At 38.1% G+C, this 18080-nt stretch overlaps 1 protein-coding gene across 1 annotated transcript in view; it reads right to left on the bottom strand.

Annotated features, from left to right (window-relative positions):
• Window positions 1-16405: 16405 nt before the first annotated feature.
• LOC136279244 (uncharacterized) overlaps window positions 16406-18080 on the bottom strand; it is an 11243-nt gene continuing 9568 nt past the window's right edge. Inside the window, exon 6 of the mRNA XM_066162851.1 lies at window positions 16406-16524. Within this exon, the coding sequence (XP_066018948.1) occupies window positions 16406-16524 (119 nt within the window). The remainder of the gene's footprint in view (window positions 16525-18080) is intronic.

The raw sequence follows: 18080 nt of genomic DNA, 5'->3' as shown, positions 1-18080 counted from the left end.
TGTTTTAAAGTGAAATTTTTACGGTTAACTTTTTGTAACGATTAACGGCTAAAATTCATCGATTTCATACGCCTGACAGCTTTTTTTTCTGCCGTTTTACTTCGATTAAGTGCCTTCCTTGCAATAATCTCACCTTGTTTTTTAAGCCGAAATTTCAAAAAAGCATCCTGGCACCTATTCGAGGAAAAGTGATAACTAATTTAGTTTGACCAGAAACTCAGAAATGGCCCTTTGCTTAAAACGAAAAGAATGCCAGTATTTATAGAAAAGTAAAAATTTGTAAGCGAAAACGAAGATCGAGTTTCATCCTATGTTAGGGCCTGTCTACATAGAGGTGGGGGACCCCAGATAGGTGATGTAACCCGTCTAGCAGAATCTATTTTACTGAAAGCAGAAAAGGGATAAGGGTTTAGTCTTTCTCTTCGACATAGGTGAAGTTTTGTGAGAGTACGCTGAACATATCTTCGGACCGAGTAAGCCTCCTGTACAACTACGCGGGAATTGCTACGTTCTTCCGCAACCACTTCTTTTGTGGTCAGCGGGTTTAAATTCAAGTTTTTTAGGTATCTTTGAACTCTACTAACTAGGAACGAGATATTTTGTATTTGCTTGCTTCTGTTACCCTTGGTTGGATCCTACAACGCTATGGTGGCGTTTTCAGTCGTGTTTGTGCTCATGGACGTTCACCTTAAGGGCTTAATGCGTCTTGTTGTACTGGAATGTGTAGGTTTTAAAAGAACAGAGGAAGATTGCGGCTTTCCTGCCATTAGAGGGACGGTGGTTTCTCGAACTCCACACACACTCACATCAGTCCATTTGCAGACGTATTTACAGGATAAAATTTGCCTTTTTTAAGTTCCCTTGGAACTTATTTCCTACATGGGCGGAAGCCGCGAAATACACTAAAAGAAACTGCAACAACAGGAGAATGTTATGCGAGGTCGGGGAACCACTTTTTGTCATAAGACGCCTAACCTTACGACCTTTGATTTAGGATATCTCAGACAAATCTCAGACACTTGAAGGAGTTACACTTGAGCAAAAAACACCCTATTTGATATGCATTTGGACCTTACAAGGAAGTCTCTTTGATTATCTATTTATATTTTCGAATTTGTCAGATGTTCTGAAAAAAAGTGAGAGGTCGGGGAAACATGTGCAGCATCTCGAGGTATTTTTATTTTTTAAATTTAGTTCATTGTGCCATACATGTTATTGTAACGCTCCAGCCATTTTTAAATACTCCGTTCCCAAGCAGCAAGCCACCACCGCCGCCATTTTGTCCGTCATTTCTGGCAATGAATCCAAGTAATGAGGAGGAGTCAAAAATACCTTCTGACAATACAAATGCGCAATCAATGGCAAGTTGTTAGCAAGGAAAAGAAAAAGATTTAAAAAACAAAAACAAAGGAACAATGAAGATGGGACACAGTCCGTTGCAAAGGTCTCTGATAATTCCACTACTGTTGCCGCCAAAAATTCGATTGATTACAAATTCGTACTCTTCTTTTGTCACAGTTCATTCATGCCTTTTGTTCTGTGCACATAACTTTCATCAATATTCTGTTACTCTTTCCTGCATAATTGCCTTTTGTTTATGTCCCTTGTATTAGTCTTTACCGCGAATTTTATTCATTCGGATCAACCGTTTAACTATTCGAACCGTCTAACTGCTTATGCCGTCTCTGTCGATCGCTTTACGCCGCTTTACGTTGCTTTCCGTCTCTTTACATCGTCTTTAATTTGGCAGTTGACCCACATCTCGTGCGACGTTTGTAAGTGTCTTTTGTTTTCCTTTATTTTGTGAATTGTGACAACTATAACTTGTAATCCATTTCTTGCAACCGGTTACGTATTTATTTCTGAACTTCGTTTCGTTTAGCCATTTTGGAAGTGAAGTTGGACATGTAACGAGCATTTTTGGCTACAACACTGATGTACAACCCTATCAATTGGAGCTTCCTTAACAAAAACAAATATATGTTGTAAAAAGCTAGAAAAAGCCGTTCGCCATCGAGCAGTGGTCAAGTTATTCTGTAGGGCCACCTCAAAAGCTATGAAGGCCAACCTCAAGGCTAGCCTGAAGCATTCGCCGGACCAATTCGTTCTCTATGTCGGCTCCAATAACCTTAAATATAAAAAGAGTTGCAAGATGCTGAATCGATCATAGACAAATCGAAAATTCATCCGACTCCACCTCCGCCATATCGAGGCTTACTTCCACAAGGGATGAATTCAATAGAGCAGTGAAAGATGCGAATAAACATCTAAAGAGCTACTGCCGTCAGAATGGATGGAACCTAATCCAGCATCTAATGATCACAGAAATTGGCCTAATCAAGGGAGGACTGCATCTTAGTTATAAAGGTAATCAAAACATTTTTAACAACTTTAACGCGCTCTCCGCGGATTTCCTGCGTGCTCAGTGTATTAAATCCAACAGTGAATTCCGTATACTGAATGAAAGTGGTAGAGAGGGTCCAACATAGGTTTGGCAGGATGCAGGATGGGGCCTAAAATCGAGGCGGGATGTGGAATACGAGATTCTTTAAAGGCGAGATGCGGGATGAAGATAGGAAGGCGAGACCGGGACATACTCCGATTTGAATGCGGGATAGGGGTTGGGACGGGTATAGGCGAGCTCATAAAAAGTATTTCTTTGCTTTAGAAACGGGCTTAATTAATGCTCCCGTGTAAATTGAGGTTGACACGCCTAAATGATTCAGTAGTACGTCCAGTTTTCTCTGTATTGGCTACAAATGTTTACACGAAACACCATGGTATATTCAGTTTTCTCGCCCTCGTAATTTTCTCTTACGAGTATGTCTGAGTGATCATTTGTTTCTGTACGATATTATCGGTTTTTTTGAGGATTTCTCTTAGCAATGGTTGCTGCTGTACTAAATGCCACTTGCTCATAAGGATTTTTTGCAAGGTTTGGAGATTTGGAACTGTTGAATAGTATTGTCGGTCAGTGCAGGAAAGGGCTTGAACTTTATTACAAATAATGATTGACCCATCCTAATATATTGCCTACTACCACGCAGCGCCTACTACTAAACGTACTTATTCTACATAGGAAGTAGAACGTCTGGAAACAGGCCCTGTAATCAGCATTATTTATAACAGAAATAATAATAATAATAATAATAATAATAATGATAATTACAAAATTTATGTAGCGCCATTTCCATTTAGCCCAATAGCGCTTTACAATAAGTAAAGAAATAGAAAACTAAATCTAACCTGCTTACGATGAACAAATATGTGACTACATGATTTAAGAATATCTCATAAAGCGCTATTAAAAACATATGAACCTCTTGCGAGGGCCATATCTATTGCTCAGAAAAATAAAATAACATAAAATGCACAAAAAATGGTCTATTTAGGAAAACTCGCTAGCCGCTAAGGTGGATAATTTCTAATTTTAAATACAGCTATTATCTATACCTTTTAGCAAGTTAAAAGTGGGGGCATATAAATCTCCTACGAAACAGTTACACTTAGACTTTCGAGTCCCAATGAAGCCCAAAATCCTTGAAATTACAAGGTTTCAATGATGCGAGAGGTCTGAGAATGAATTTTACATACTGGCTTGGCCTCTTGATCGAAATCTACATTAAGGTGTCAGGTTGAACAGCTGTTTTGTGGTAATGAGGTTAGCATCGTAGCAATCGTAATGTAGGCAGAATCTTTTTGTTAAGTCTCTAGGTTTTTTTACAAAAGAAAAGTTGAAGCTCTTAACTCGGAGAATGGGCTATTTTTGGTGGAAAAATCAGCATCTTTCCAAAGTGCCGGAGGGTTGTTCACGTCTCTGATCTTGGAAATCTTGTACTGCGCCGGTTGACTCTTGACTTGGGAAGCATTTTCAAGTAAAGATTTCATGCCGTTAGGGTATTAGCTGGTGATGGGAAGGGTCATAATGAAGCGGGGACGGCCTCACGAGGATGAAGACCTCGAAGAAAAATGAATATCGAGTGAGTTCCCTCCAGTTTACAGTGTTTGTGGCCGAAGGCGAAGTCTGGGGAACATACGGACACTTGGTGAGCCAAACGAGGCGAGTCATCTAATATTTGATTTATCTTAAATTTATTCGTACAAACATTCTAATTCTTATGATAAAGCACAAGAGCTTATGTGTTGTTTCAACCTGCCCCCCTCCTGCCCGGTACGACTCATGTGCATTTGACTGTCGTCCGTGCCAAGGGAGTAAGGAATTAAAAAACCTTGCCCTCCCAGGGTGGTTAATTTAAAGCGGAGGTGTCAAGTGTTTCTATAGGGAATACAAGCGTCTTATTTTTAAGGTCAAGGAGTTGAAAGGTATTAAGTTCGCTCTTGTGAAAGAATTAAACATTCTTAAAGATGAGCAAGGAACGTGTTGCCATGATCTTAATAGTTATCACTGGCTTTACAGAAGTTTAAAGACGACATTTAATAGCGGTGATACAAGTAGATTTGCTCTCACACTGCAGTGATGCACTCTGTATGATAGTCATCTGCATTGCTATGAAAGGTGACCATTTTGATGTAAGGCCATACACGGTACCTTCTTTTTTCGTCACCAATTCAACAAGTTTTAAAGTTTTTTAAAATAGTCAAATCAATTGCTTCTTAATGAGTAGAAAGTCGTGTTCCCTGATCTTGCCTTCTACAAAACAAATAGGTCCACATCGCTTTCGTGTGTCTTGGACAATAATAATATAGTAATAATAATAATGATAATTAACATTTCTAGAGCACCAAAATTATAACCTTACAAAATATTCTATAAAAATATTAAAGGAATTAAACGATAAAATATGAAAAATATGAAAGATATTAAAATGCTAAAACTATTAAAAATGTTAAAACAACTTAAAAATGGCTACACTGACTGTTTTGAATTTCAAGCAGCAGTTTGTTCAACAGAAGTGGCCTAGAACGGGCAAAGGTGCAATCACCAAAGGTCTTGAAATTAGTTCTTGGGATCTTAAGAAGGCCAGGAACATAGGTGATGACCAGAAATGGAGTGTAAGGTCTTGAAATTAGTTCTTCGGATCTTAAGAAGGCCAGGAACGTAGGTGATGACCAGAAATGGAGTGTGGCTGCAGATATTCTGCAAACAAGAATAAAAAATGACTGCTCATGTATGTGCTTCAGTTGACATCTTAGAGATGAAACTGCCTCTTCTATTGCTGAAACTCTCATTGTCACAGGTTAATCAGTGCTTTAAAGACTGTGGTAAAAGAAATTGGCAACAAACGAAAAATTGTGTGTAATTAAGATTACAAACACCCCAAGCTGGAAAGACAAACTTTTGAGTGAATGATCTTTCAAGGTCACAACATGCAATATTCCAAAGACAACAAATGCTCTGTGAACATAGAGTCATAGTATCCCTGGATAGCCTACCTCAAATTTTACTTGAATCAATGTCTGGAATTTTTATCTTCAGGATAAATTTATGGCATCTTCCCTCTCTTTCTTTGCCCCTTTTGGAAGACTTAAACAAGCTTTTTTGCCCAGCCTTTCAGCATTTTCTGTTGTGGCCAGAACCACAGCTACTTAATACCACCTTGAATTTGGCACTTTGATCTTGAAAATTCCGGTGGAATTATTCAATTATTGATTTCAAGGCTGAGGCATGTGTGTCGCTGATGGCATCTCTGTGATTGGTTAAGGTATAAAGCTACTTCCGGTCTGAGGGGGGCAAAAGTGTGGACTTATCTTTGTTGTTGGATTAACTTTGGTTGAATTCTTAGCTGGATAAGTATTTGATAAATTTAGTGGATTTATCAGGCACAAAATATGCACAAAATATCACATCGCAGCTAGTAAGCTGAATTGCAGAAAATTTAAAGTAATTTTGGAAAAAATTTAACATATGCATGGTCCTTAAAAACTACTATACATGGTAAAATTTGCATTATAAAATCTATGTTTATTAGTATCAAATTTACTAATTAAGACTTAGTTTATGTAAAACTGACATTTACTCATTGAAAATCGTTTATGACTAGGTAAAACTAGGAATTGTCTTTGCCATACACAGATGGTATAAAAGAACATTAATTTTGAATCTGTCAATTCTTGTGAGCAGTCTTTGGAAGGTTTGAGTTTTCCATGTTCTGTACTTTGGTTGGGGCTTGAGTGGTAGCTTTAACCTTGGCATTTAAAGCAGACACATGAAGGCTCTCCCAAAGGGGAATGTAAAGAATAAAAAGGATCACTAGGCAAAGATATGTAAGAACTTGTAAGTGTGGCAGAAGGGATTGCCACTTTCAGATGAGTTTATGGTATTAACTAAATGTCTTCATGATCTACCATTTGCTCCTTAATAAACTCAAGTCTCCAAGTAGGGAGATTGGGTGGGTGCATTAATTTTTCATCTGCATATTTGGCCTAAATTAGAATTGCTTTGCTTGTTGGTTAACTTGAACCTTCTTTGCCTTTGTGTCTTTCTAGTCTCCCAGAGTAACCATGCAGTAGTTTATTTCCTCTCCTAGAAGTCTATTCTGAGTCAACTTGCAATTAATGATTATAAAAGCTAATTATAATAGTTATTAGGAAAGTACAGACTAAATTACGGATAAAATTATTTAGAATTACAACATGCTTTAAAATCCACAAGTGTACAAACTAGTGAAAATTGAAATGTTTGAGTGAAAATATGGTGGTCTTTGATGATATCTTTGGCAGCTAACAGTTCCATGATAAAATTGTAATACTGCAGAAACCACAGCACAGGGAATCACGTTCACATCATGACATTTATTCTTTGGGTACTGAACCCAAACCAGAGAATTGATGTATTCATTTCAGTTCTGTGTAACTTAACATTACAAGGGTGGGGTGTAACAATTCCACAAAAACCTGAGGCAAGCAGTCATCCCTTTATCGGTGAACGTTCTTGTTGCCTGTCAAACCAGGAGTTCTTGTCAGGGGGACAAAATCTGTGTTTCTTTGCTGAATCTCCAGCTTGGATAGAGTGGTGTAAGATGGCTATCAAGTTCTTTTTCATGGTGTAAACAGCTACATTTATCTCACGGATGGATTTGAGGTTGACAGAACGTTATGTGTAATGGTTAGACCATGGTATCTCTGAATCTTCTTTACTTGTTTGTCTGAGGTGGCCACGCCCTCCAACTGGCTTTTTCATGTGAAAAACACTTGCCTCAAGGAAATTGTAGGGCATTAGATATACAGGACAAGCAGAAAGCAAAAAATTATTGATTGAATTACTAAAGTAATTTATAGTAGAGCAAACATTCCCAAACAATAAATCAACAACTATGTACCTACTATCTTATGCACATAGTCAAACAGAAACTGTACTATAAAATTGAAATATTTTTCAGAGAACTGTTCAGAACAGTTGAAGTTGACCACTTGTTAAATAATAGAGATAGTTGAGGAAAACGGGCTTAGATATACTAGCTTATATCCTTTTCTTTTAAAATCCCTTTCTTCATCTGAGCTTTATGATCAATAGTCTGATAAAGCCAGGTTGAATCTAGACTCACCGATTGGTCGATCAATGTCAGATTCAAAGAAAGATGAACTTATTAATATATCGGGTGTTGGTATAATCATAGTAATAATGATAATAATAGTAATGATATTGTTATTTGTACTAATTGATCAAAAGCACCTATCAAAGTTGGTAATGCATATGTTAATTGCATTATAAGTTTAATATTTGTTAATGCAGGAACAAATCTGAGGTGTTTGAAAGCTAAAAGGAATAACTCATTGAAAATGTCTTAACTTTACTCTTAAGGAAACTTAAGCATGCTACAGTTCTTATTTTGTCTATTTGTTTGGCCAGAGTGAGGGAGCAATGACTGAAAAAGTGCAATTTTCACAGGAGTCAAGACTATCCTCAGAGACCTAACAATTCCTTGTTGGTGGGATGGAGTGGAGTGTCCAAGGCATGTTATTAATTAAGGAGTCTGCATCAACAACTTTATTCACAGGGGATGTTTCTTTAGTTTGCCTTTCTTTTCTTTCTATAATGGTTTAGGACTTTTTACTGGTCATCTCAGAGGACAATCACTACCTCAAGAGAAAAGTCTCGGCAAGCTAGTTGTCAGGTTGATTGTAGCTTGCTAGAAATCTATCTCATGAGCTCCCCTTCAAGACATGTGCCTCACGTAAAACTATACATAGATATACATATAGGAAGTCTGATCTGATTTTTCTGTTGTACAGTGCTTAATACGTAGAAGTAGAGCGCAATATTTATGAGATAGGGGAAAAAACAGAGACTATACTTTCATCCCTACAAGCCTTTTTCGTGATTACTCACTCATCAGGGGATTTTATTGTGAAGAATATTCATAACCATCATTTATATAATTTACAAACTTGCATAAAGGCATGGCGGGAAATTTCAATGCTTTGTTCAATTGTTAATATACACAGTATTTGGTTTTTCTGTGGTGGCATGAAGACACGTGTTCATTACGTTTATTGAGTGATGATAATTCAGGTTGGTGGATGATAAGTAATTTTTCTTTGAGGCAGAGGTTGCATCTTTTGCTTGCGTTGTTGTAGGGTGATCTTGATGAAAGGGTGTGCCATAAAATAAAGTGGTCAATGTTATTTTCTTTAAGGGTCCAGGTATGTTTGCTGAATTCGGTAGAGTTTCTGTGTTTTGTGTGTTGGAATGATGTGGTGTGGTTTCTGTATCTAGTCTTCAAGTCGTTTTCTGTAAGTCTGATTTACGTTTCAGTGGTGCTGTTGTCCTTACGTGTGACGGTGGCTCGGTAGATTAGTGATGACTGGAGGCAGTTTCAGTTAAGTGGGCATGTGTTCTTCTGTTGGCAGCTCCAAGTTTTGGCGTCTTTTGTGTTGGTGTTATTTGCGGTGTCATTGAAGGGTTTGGATGAATTTAAAATGCGTTTGTTGTTGTTTTCGATGGTCTGCTTAGTGTTATTCATGCAGCTGTAGCAGGTTTTGATTGTGTTACGATTAAAGATTCTTTTAAGTTTGTGGTCTTTCGGGAAGCGCTTGTCTTCTATGGCAAGGAATCTGTCTCTGATATTGGTGCTGACATTTTTGCTGAATTGGGGGTTGCACCAGAGTATGTTGTTCCGTTGACTGTCTTTTCGTTTGTTAGTTATGGGTGGTTCATAATGTAGAGTGGACTGGTATCCGCATTCGTCGAGTGCTTTTTGATATGGAGCCGCTCCTCCATATCAAAAAGCACTTGATGAATGCTTTTTGATATGGAGGGGCGGCTCCATATCAATAAGCACTCGAAGAATGCAGATACTGGTACACTCTACACTACGAACCACCCACAACTAACAACCAAAAAGCAGATAACGGAACAAAATACTCTGGTACAACCCCCCATTCAGCAAAATTGTCAGCACCAATATTGGACACCAATTCTTTGCCCTAGTAGACAAGCATTTCTCGAAAGACCACAAACTCAGAAGAATCTTTAATCGTAACACAATCAAAATCAGTTACAGTTGCATGAATAACACCTAACAGATCATGGACAACCACAACAAATGCGTTGTAAATTCGTCCAAACACATCAATGACACCATACATAACACCAACACAAAAGACAGCAAAACTTGCAGCTGTCAACAGAAGATCACATGTTCACTTAACGGAAACTGCTTCCAGTCATCACCAATCTACCAAGCCACTGTCGCACGTGAGGACAACACCACCGCTGAGACATACATCAGACTTACAGAAAACGACTTCAAGACTAGATACAGAAACCACACCGCATCGTTCTAACACACAAAACACAGAACCTCTACCGAACTCAGCAAACATATCTGGACCCTTCAAGAAAATAACATTGACCACTTTATTTCATGGCGCATCCTTTCATGAAGATCACCCTACAACAGTGCAAGCAAAAGATGCAACCTCTGCTTCAAAGAAATATTACTTATCTTCCACCAACCTGAATTATTATCACTCAAGAAACGTAATGAAGTTGTCTACTGTGTAACAATTGAACAGAGAATTGAAATTTACCATGACGCCTATTTGCAGATTTGAATAATAGGCGTGGATATGCATATTATATATATATATATTCCTTGTGGTTTAAATTTACTTTGGCATTTATGGGAGTAACAGAAATTCAGGGGATGAAAAGATGGCAAAAAAAGGAGATTATACACTAACATCTGGGCCTCGTAACACATTTTAGAGGTGACCTAAATAGTTAAGGCAAAGTATGCCTCCTTAAAGAAATGTTTGAAATTGTTTATGTTTATTATATGAGGGCTCAAGGCTATTCATAGCATTATGCAACTGTGTGACATTGCATACTAGCAGCTGTTTCTTAAAATAGGAGAAACCTTGTCCCTGCAGGGCAGGGGAGATGTGTTGAACTTCTTGGTGTTTGTCAGCATGAGAGTGGCAAACTTTTGTGCATGGTGCTACTCGTGTATGAGATCCATGTACAATTATATCATTACCCATTTCAAATAAGAAAGTAAAAAAATTGATAAAAGCTAAAATTACGGTAGAAAAAAATCAAAATACAGTCTGGAATATCTATACAAAGACAAGTCTAACCCCTTGGTATGACTTTATCTTCATTGCAAACATGTAAATATCAAGATATCAAGACCAATAAAAAGAATTCTTTGGTCGAATAAAAATAGTTCAAAGTATCGATTTAAAACCTATTTACATAGCCCTGACAGTGTTTTTCTCTAGGCAAGGTGTCTAATTTTCATTAAATTTGTTTATCTTTACTACAACTGTATCATTCTATAAAATCTCCAAGGGGCATATGCCTTACTGACAATGCATGGCGCACAGCATCTAGTTCTCTTTGCTCACTTTTACAAAGTTTTTTTCACTTGTTTACTTTGATTTACTGACCTTCATAGATTGCTGTCTGAATGGCATATGAAGCAAATTTTTGTTTCCTTTTTCTGGCTGGTAGTTGTATTAAAGGTCTGAAATTATTGGTCTCAGTTCCTGGTGACTCAGTGACCATTTTTTACGCATAAAATGTAATACTTTATACACTGTTGTACATTACAAATTTAAAATACAAAATACTTAGAACACTGAGGAATAGTTCAAATGAAGAGCCAGGAGGCTAAATAGCCGCTAAGTTTGGATTGGGATTTTGTGATTGGGCAATATGTATTGGTCAGCATACGGGTTAAAATGCTCAGACAAGCAGGCTTTGTTTTTGATTAAAACTTTTCTATTTCTGCTTGGGTGGGCGCTGGCACTTCTGGTTTCAGAGTGGGACTTTCAGTGATGACTTCGATGTTCCCTTATCGAGATTCTCTATTGTTTTGTCAAGGTCATTTTTTATTTTCTTTGCAAATGCTTGTTCTCCAGAGTTATTGTACACTCAAGGTTTACATAAATGTTTTGGGAGCATATCTGGTGTTGTATCCATGAATACTACTTGCATATTGAAAATGATTTTGGAGTAGATCCACTTAAGCAGGCCTTTCTGCCATAGATGGAAAAACTTTAAAGCATTGTGTTGATACAAATTATTTACTGTTAGAATATCTAGAATGTTGAGCAGATGGAGGGTGCTATCTGTTTGTTTATGCAATGTACCAATAACAGTGTGGTAAAACTTCCTGGTGTTTGTTCTAAAGTGATCGATCAATAATTGCCAAGAAGATGTACATGTAAAATGCGTCTTCTGCTCTTCTTTGTCAACCAGTGTTTAGTTGGCAGTGTGGCTGTCACTTAGGATTGAGATCGACAGAGTATTCCATGATTAATCACAACTATTCTCCTAAGGGAAGTGGTAAGTGAGTTGGCACAACTCTTGCATCTCCAGCGTCTGAACAAGTCATGTAAAATACCATCTTTCTTTTGTTGTATTGTGAACCACTAATTACCTGGAGAGTAGCTGAGTTGATAAAGGATTATATTAAGTGGGAAGACAGTATTCCAGATGTTACCCTTCGTGTCCAACTGTCCTCACAGTAGAAGTGACACCATTAAGCAACAAACAGTTGGCATTGAAAAAGTATTGGCGTGAGGTCTTTAGCTTTTCCACTTGCTCAATGTGCACCTCGACTGTTGAGTAAATAGAAACTGCGTCTCTGAATTCGACGACAACAAATGCCAATGTGAAGTTTCACAACTGAGCCCTTTGAAAGAGAGATGATCTTCAGAAGTTCCTATATCCTATAGTTCGTAAGTGGGATGACATTTATTTCATGTCAGATGGTATCAGTTCAAATTTGAACACAAACCCACTATCTCAGTGTTCAATGTCTTCTTTTCAATCTGTTCCATTTCTTTCCTCAGGTGATTTGAGTAAGATTTCATGAGTGGATGATCTTCTTCACAGTTGGCACCAAGGAGTAAATTATTATCATCACAACTTTGTACTCTGTTCAGCAGGTTGAGAAAGCTAACTAAGTATGCAGTGACCGTGTCATCCTTGCCAAATGGCGCACCATCTGCCTCCACTGCCACATACAGTACTCCTCACTCAACCTAACCAAAAGATCACATCCATCAGAATATTTTATTTCAATCCCTATTTACTTACAAAAGACCTTTATAAGGAGTTCTGTTAGTTTTTGAGGGAAACTTTTCAGGATTTGCAAAATTGCCATTTTCGCTTCAAAATAGGTAAATTATGTATGAAGCTCTCATTGCGATGGTATTTAACCAATTACTCTAAGAATTTGCACACATATTTTTCCATCCTCAGTTAATGTTCGCCACAAGTATCAGTCAATTTGATTGACGGCTTGTCAATCAAAAGAGGCAAAGAAACGACTGTGTTTTAGACTTTTCGATTCATCCAAATATTTGACAACTTTGAGGTCAAATATCTCCCCTTGCCAAAAACAACACTAATCTTGATTCCCCTTTATAACCCATCATTTCATCTCTGAAAATCACCAAAAAAATCTTTGGGCGCTACCGTATTTTTGTCTTGATGCCTCTTATAATCTGCAACTGTGACAAGTTTCTCTCAACTACACCTGTCACGCAATTCTTGCTTTAGGCGGTCGCTTGACCAAATAAACCTACATTTTTTGGCTCTTTATACAAGATGATTGATCAAGAAAGGTGAAAAATGTGAAAAACTTTCGAGATTTTTTGTAGGAATGGAAAATTTCACGTTTAGAGAGATGCATGTGGGCGAAAAATCGAAGAGAAAATCGTAGCGTTTCTTTCTTCAGTCGTTTATTACTTTGGAGATTTTTTCCTAAAATCAGTAAATATGGCTTTTGTACGGCACAAAACATTCATTAGTCTATAATTTGATTGTTTATCATCGTCATTGCTCATTTTAGGAGCTTTTAAAGTCACATGCTGCGTGTTTGTTGACATCACTACAAGTTTCAGTGTGCTACAACTTCGGCTTTTACAGACGAGAAATTCTGCGCTCTCGCTTGAGAGCAAATATCAATAGTTCTATCAAACTAAAAACTGTGCTTCTATCCCGAAAATAAAATTAAAATAGGGTTGTCGTTGTCAATTAGCGCCATCGAACATTTCCATGCAGAACTCCGCTAAGCTAACATCTGTTGCGTGACCCGAAGGCTCTCCTTAGGAAGAATTATTCAAGCGCGTTGTTCATGCTGTCTGCTAGATAGCAATTTCAGAATAATCTGCAGATCTCTATGATTATTTGCCTGCTTCGATCGTAAAATATCTGCATATTTTTTCAAGCATTCTATTACTACATATAAATCTACATCTCTCTAGATCGAGAGTTGCCGGCGTTTAATTGCGTGACTTATAAAATTTATTAAGAATGAGCCAGCAGTATTTTGACCAGTAGGCTTCCTGCAAATTTCCCCTGATAAAAATCAGTTGTTTTCGTGAGCAAAGACAATAAATATGAAAGAAAAGTGAGATGCAAATGTCGTTATTTTTTTTTTAGCTTAATAGCAGCTGTACCCTCTGCTGCAGTCTTCGTCTAAATTTTGCAAGCTCCCTCCTTATCTTGTGCCTTGTTCGGTCAGTTTCGACTTCTGAAGCTAGATCATCGGCATCGGCCTCTTCGTCATCATTCATATTTACAGAGAGGGACCTCGTCAGTAAACCAATTTTTGTTACGGCAGATAACCGCTTGAAGTATCGAGCGATTTGCTGCTCTATCAACCGGTCAGTCTTAGACAACATTTCTGGCTGGTGTCGTCTCTTAAACTCGATATTTGGGAAGTCACATTAGAGGCGGTTGCCTTGCAAGTTTCCTCCACTGTCCAGCACACGTCTAGGAGATAATTCTTTCCTTTCTGAGAAAAGGTGGCTGTTTTTTGTGTTTTCCAAAGAGCCCATCCAAAGTCCACTTGGCTAATTAGGGATTGTTCGTCAGAATTTTACCTGAGGTCCGTCCTTGAACGTAGCCATCCCCTAGAGAATGGCAATAGAGAATCTTCGTCTATTTCCTCTTGATCTTATCATAAGCGGATTCTTTTTTGTCAGCTTCACTGTGTTTGTCTTTGTTAGGGTGCTTTTGGATGGCAGTCAATGACTGAAACGTCTCGATACGTTCTTCCTTTTAGCACGAATATCTCGCTTTCTTGTTCTGTCTGTGACGGATTGGATATAGTTCTCGCCATGACCCGCGTTCAGAGATCTGTGCACGTTACCGATAACCACCCGCTTCTACGATTAGTTTGCTGAAGGTTTCTAATGTGATGAGCCTAGTGAGACCCTGAGGTGCTCCAAACTGTGTCAGTTGGTCTGAGCTCTAAACTTGTCGCAGTTCTTAAGTCAGAGGGAGGATCGCCCACCTCTATTTATGTGAGCGCCTCTACAGTACCTGCGTATCCCTAGAAATCATATGATATAAAGTTCATCTCAGTCACAAATCACCAGTTAGGAAAACTGATGTTCAGATAAGCGCTCTTCTTGCCCTTCTTCCTTAATCATTGCCGACTCCAAGATAGCAGTTACAGCACGCGTTCTATTAGGTTTACAGTCGCCTTGCCACCAGGAAGACTCGCCACCAGCTTTGATTTCTTCTGCCATCTTCAGATTCAACTCTCTCTCAACTTTACGTCTCCGATTTTTATGAGGAGGATAGTGGCATTTACGAACCCGAAGGTCTGAATCTCACACTAAGATGTGCACGATATTTGAGGCATATCGTGAAATCGCGGTCTTCGCAACTCTCCAAATAAGCCAATACGCGTTAGAATAAGCTTCTTCTCGGACGAAACGCATGTTTGGGATACATCGACGTCTCTCAATTTTTTTTTTAAGCTGTACGCCCACGAATTTATAGGTATGAGCTGTTGCTGTCCCTGGCCAGCGCGAGAAAAATAACATTTGGTTCTACAGTTAGTTGCAAATGAGCAAGACAACTGCACCATCTTGACTCTATCAATTCGAGTGTTAGGTTGAATTGAGGGCTTTTTAGACACTTGATTTCTTATATGGCATCACTTTGAAGACGTAATACAACTGATACACCTACACTACATAGGATTAACAATGTCTGTTGCGCTGTTGCGAGAAGGAGGAAAATATTACCGGAAGTGTAAACTCTTGAAGAGTTTCAGAGACGTTTCAGAGATGTCTATCTTCGGCTGTCACAAAAAATTGACCCCCACTTAAATAAAGTATTCTATATCTGATTGCTCAAACACTTTGTTTACGATTGTTGAAAGGAACGACTCATGGTTCTCCGTCTTCGTCTTTAAATTGCTTTGAAATAGTATAAGGTTAGTAAGCTGAAACGAAAAATTAATCAGGGAAGTTTACGAAAAATCCAGCAAACAAGCTTAAAAGGGCATTTATTTAGACTTCATATTTCAACGAACTTCACAAATCTTACCTGTTTATCTTGTAAATAAACGATGGCAGATTAATTCCCGAAGCGCTTTCTGAGTTTCCCGATCCCTCTCCTACTGCTTTCACGCTTAAAAAACAGGAAAAAATCAAAAGGAGCAAGATAAAGCTGTTTTGAAACGCCATTTGACGCGCGTTAATCTGCTTTTTGTTCGACACTTTACATATCAAAACAAAGGAAATTTGTTCCTCTTTTTGATTCTGACGGTACATTTTTAATTTGCGCCTGCGTAAAAGAGATATCGCCCGAGACCCTTCGCTCGGTCGTGTTTTGATCAAAAACGCCTTGTTAATTTCACGCAACCGCTCGGAGAAAAGGTAAAAATGACGAGGGAAAAACTTTACCTTCAAGTTAGAAAATTAGCGAAATAGAAAGCCACAATATTATAGTTTAATATTTCAGAGGTACATTAAATGCTTTTTCCGTAGAGAATCCGCACGATGGTAAAACATTCGAAAATTACACTCGATTTGAGTGGGGTGTTGAAGTGGGCGTGGTCACCATATTCATGTTAAGACTATTTGTACCCCATGAGTTTGATATGATTGTTTACAGGTTAACTTTTGGCATTTAATTTACTGAAAAGCAATACACTTACTTCCGTATATTGTCTTACTGGCGAATACCTTACGAGTTTAAACGCGAGGAGCTTATAACAGGCATTTTATAGTTTACTAATTTTTTTCTACTGGAAACAGTGCTCGCCAGAATAGGATGTAATGGGCGATGGTAAGAATATGGACTCCCTAGAAAGTTAAAAAAAAGGATTAGGCGTTGTCACCACTCAGTTGATACGACGCCATCCTAGCTTACATACTCACCATTAAATGTTTGTGGTTTGCTCTGGGACTCTTCTGCTTTTGGTTTACTCTTCTTGACAGTAAAATTAAGGCCCCCCTAGAAAGTTTTTCTTTGAGATCAGCAATGTCTTTGTCTGTCCCAACGAGAGCTTGTTTAGGAAAGGCGATCTCCTTCTCTTTAGCTGTAAATGAATATTGCAAGAACTTACAATAAAAGATTGAACAGATTCAAGGTCTGAGTAATAAATTAAACCGGGAAAAACTAAAAACGGAACTATTTATGACGGAACGAGAAGCAGTAGGGAGGGGGGAGGGGGTAAACGACTTATTGTTGGTTGAACATCGGCAACTCTTAGTAAAATGGCTTCCTAGTCCAAGCGCACTTTTCTTTTTATGCATGCGTGACCACATAAAACTAGCCATTAATCTGTGTTTCAAGGTAGATGATCTTCTGTGTTAGTTGTTCCTTTTCGCTAGCAGACTGAAAAAAAATTGCCTAAAATAGTAATTTTTTAATTAACGAAATTAGAAGAGAGCATATAAGCTGGGATAAAAAAACATTATCAACTTGCAATCCCGCGTGAAGATAGTGGTATGTCGAAGGGTGGCATCAAAATCTAAGAATTTCATTTGCGCGCGCTTTTTCATCTCTCCAGGAAGAAAAAGTTTTTCAAACTTAGTTACCTGAACGCCTTTAATGCAGAAAAATTCCAGTTGCGTTAAATGTTTCGTCAATGTTGAACGGACTTAAATATGAGCTAATTTTGGAGGGAACCGTTTTACAATTGAAATGAACCAATAACGACCTATTTTCACAGCTTCTATATTGAATCAGGTCTAGTTGCGCGTTCGTCATGAAATCACTTGAGCTTCTTTTTTTCAGCATGCTCCCTCGGATAACAAATTGAAACTTTTAAAATAACTAAACGCACTTTTTTAACGAAAAAAAGGAGGTTTAATGATGGGAAACGCCCACCTCATTAGCCATGATCCGTGCCCCATGTGAGGCCTCCAGTTTTGCAGAACAGGATTTCCTCACAGACTCTTCGTCACCTGAGCTGTTTTTGTTCATTTTGTAACTGATATCTTCATTCAAAGCATTCGATAAACTAGAAAAATGTATTCTCTTTCACGGTGCTTTAGCATGAACCGAGTTCTTGATGCGAAAGAAAGTTTTGATTTGTTTATGACTAGTTGCATGGTAACGTGTTTATGCCGTCACTTCATGACATCACGCCGGATTTAAAGTATTAAGTCTGGGCACTAGAATTTTGTTTATAATAAATTTATAATGAATAACAAGTAAAATATCAGCAGACAACGAGGTACATATTACTTTTCACAGCAGAAGTGAAATAATGTCATAGAGCGGCGACATGTGGTAAAACGTTGCCGTCTATTTTTAAAGTTTATTTACCTTTATTTATTTTTCTACTAAGATTTTCCCTTAAATTCGACGCATTAACCGTTCATGACGGTTCGACGTCTTCACTTCGGCATAA

The sequence above is a fragment of the Pocillopora verrucosa genome, chromosome 2 (assembly GCF_036669915.1).
Source record: "Pocillopora verrucosa isolate sample1 chromosome 2, ASM3666991v2, whole genome shotgun sequence".
NCBI lineage: Eukaryota > Metazoa > Cnidaria > Anthozoa > Scleractinia > Pocilloporidae > Pocillopora > Pocillopora verrucosa.
This window is presented reverse-complemented; position numbering and strand designations above follow the sequence as displayed.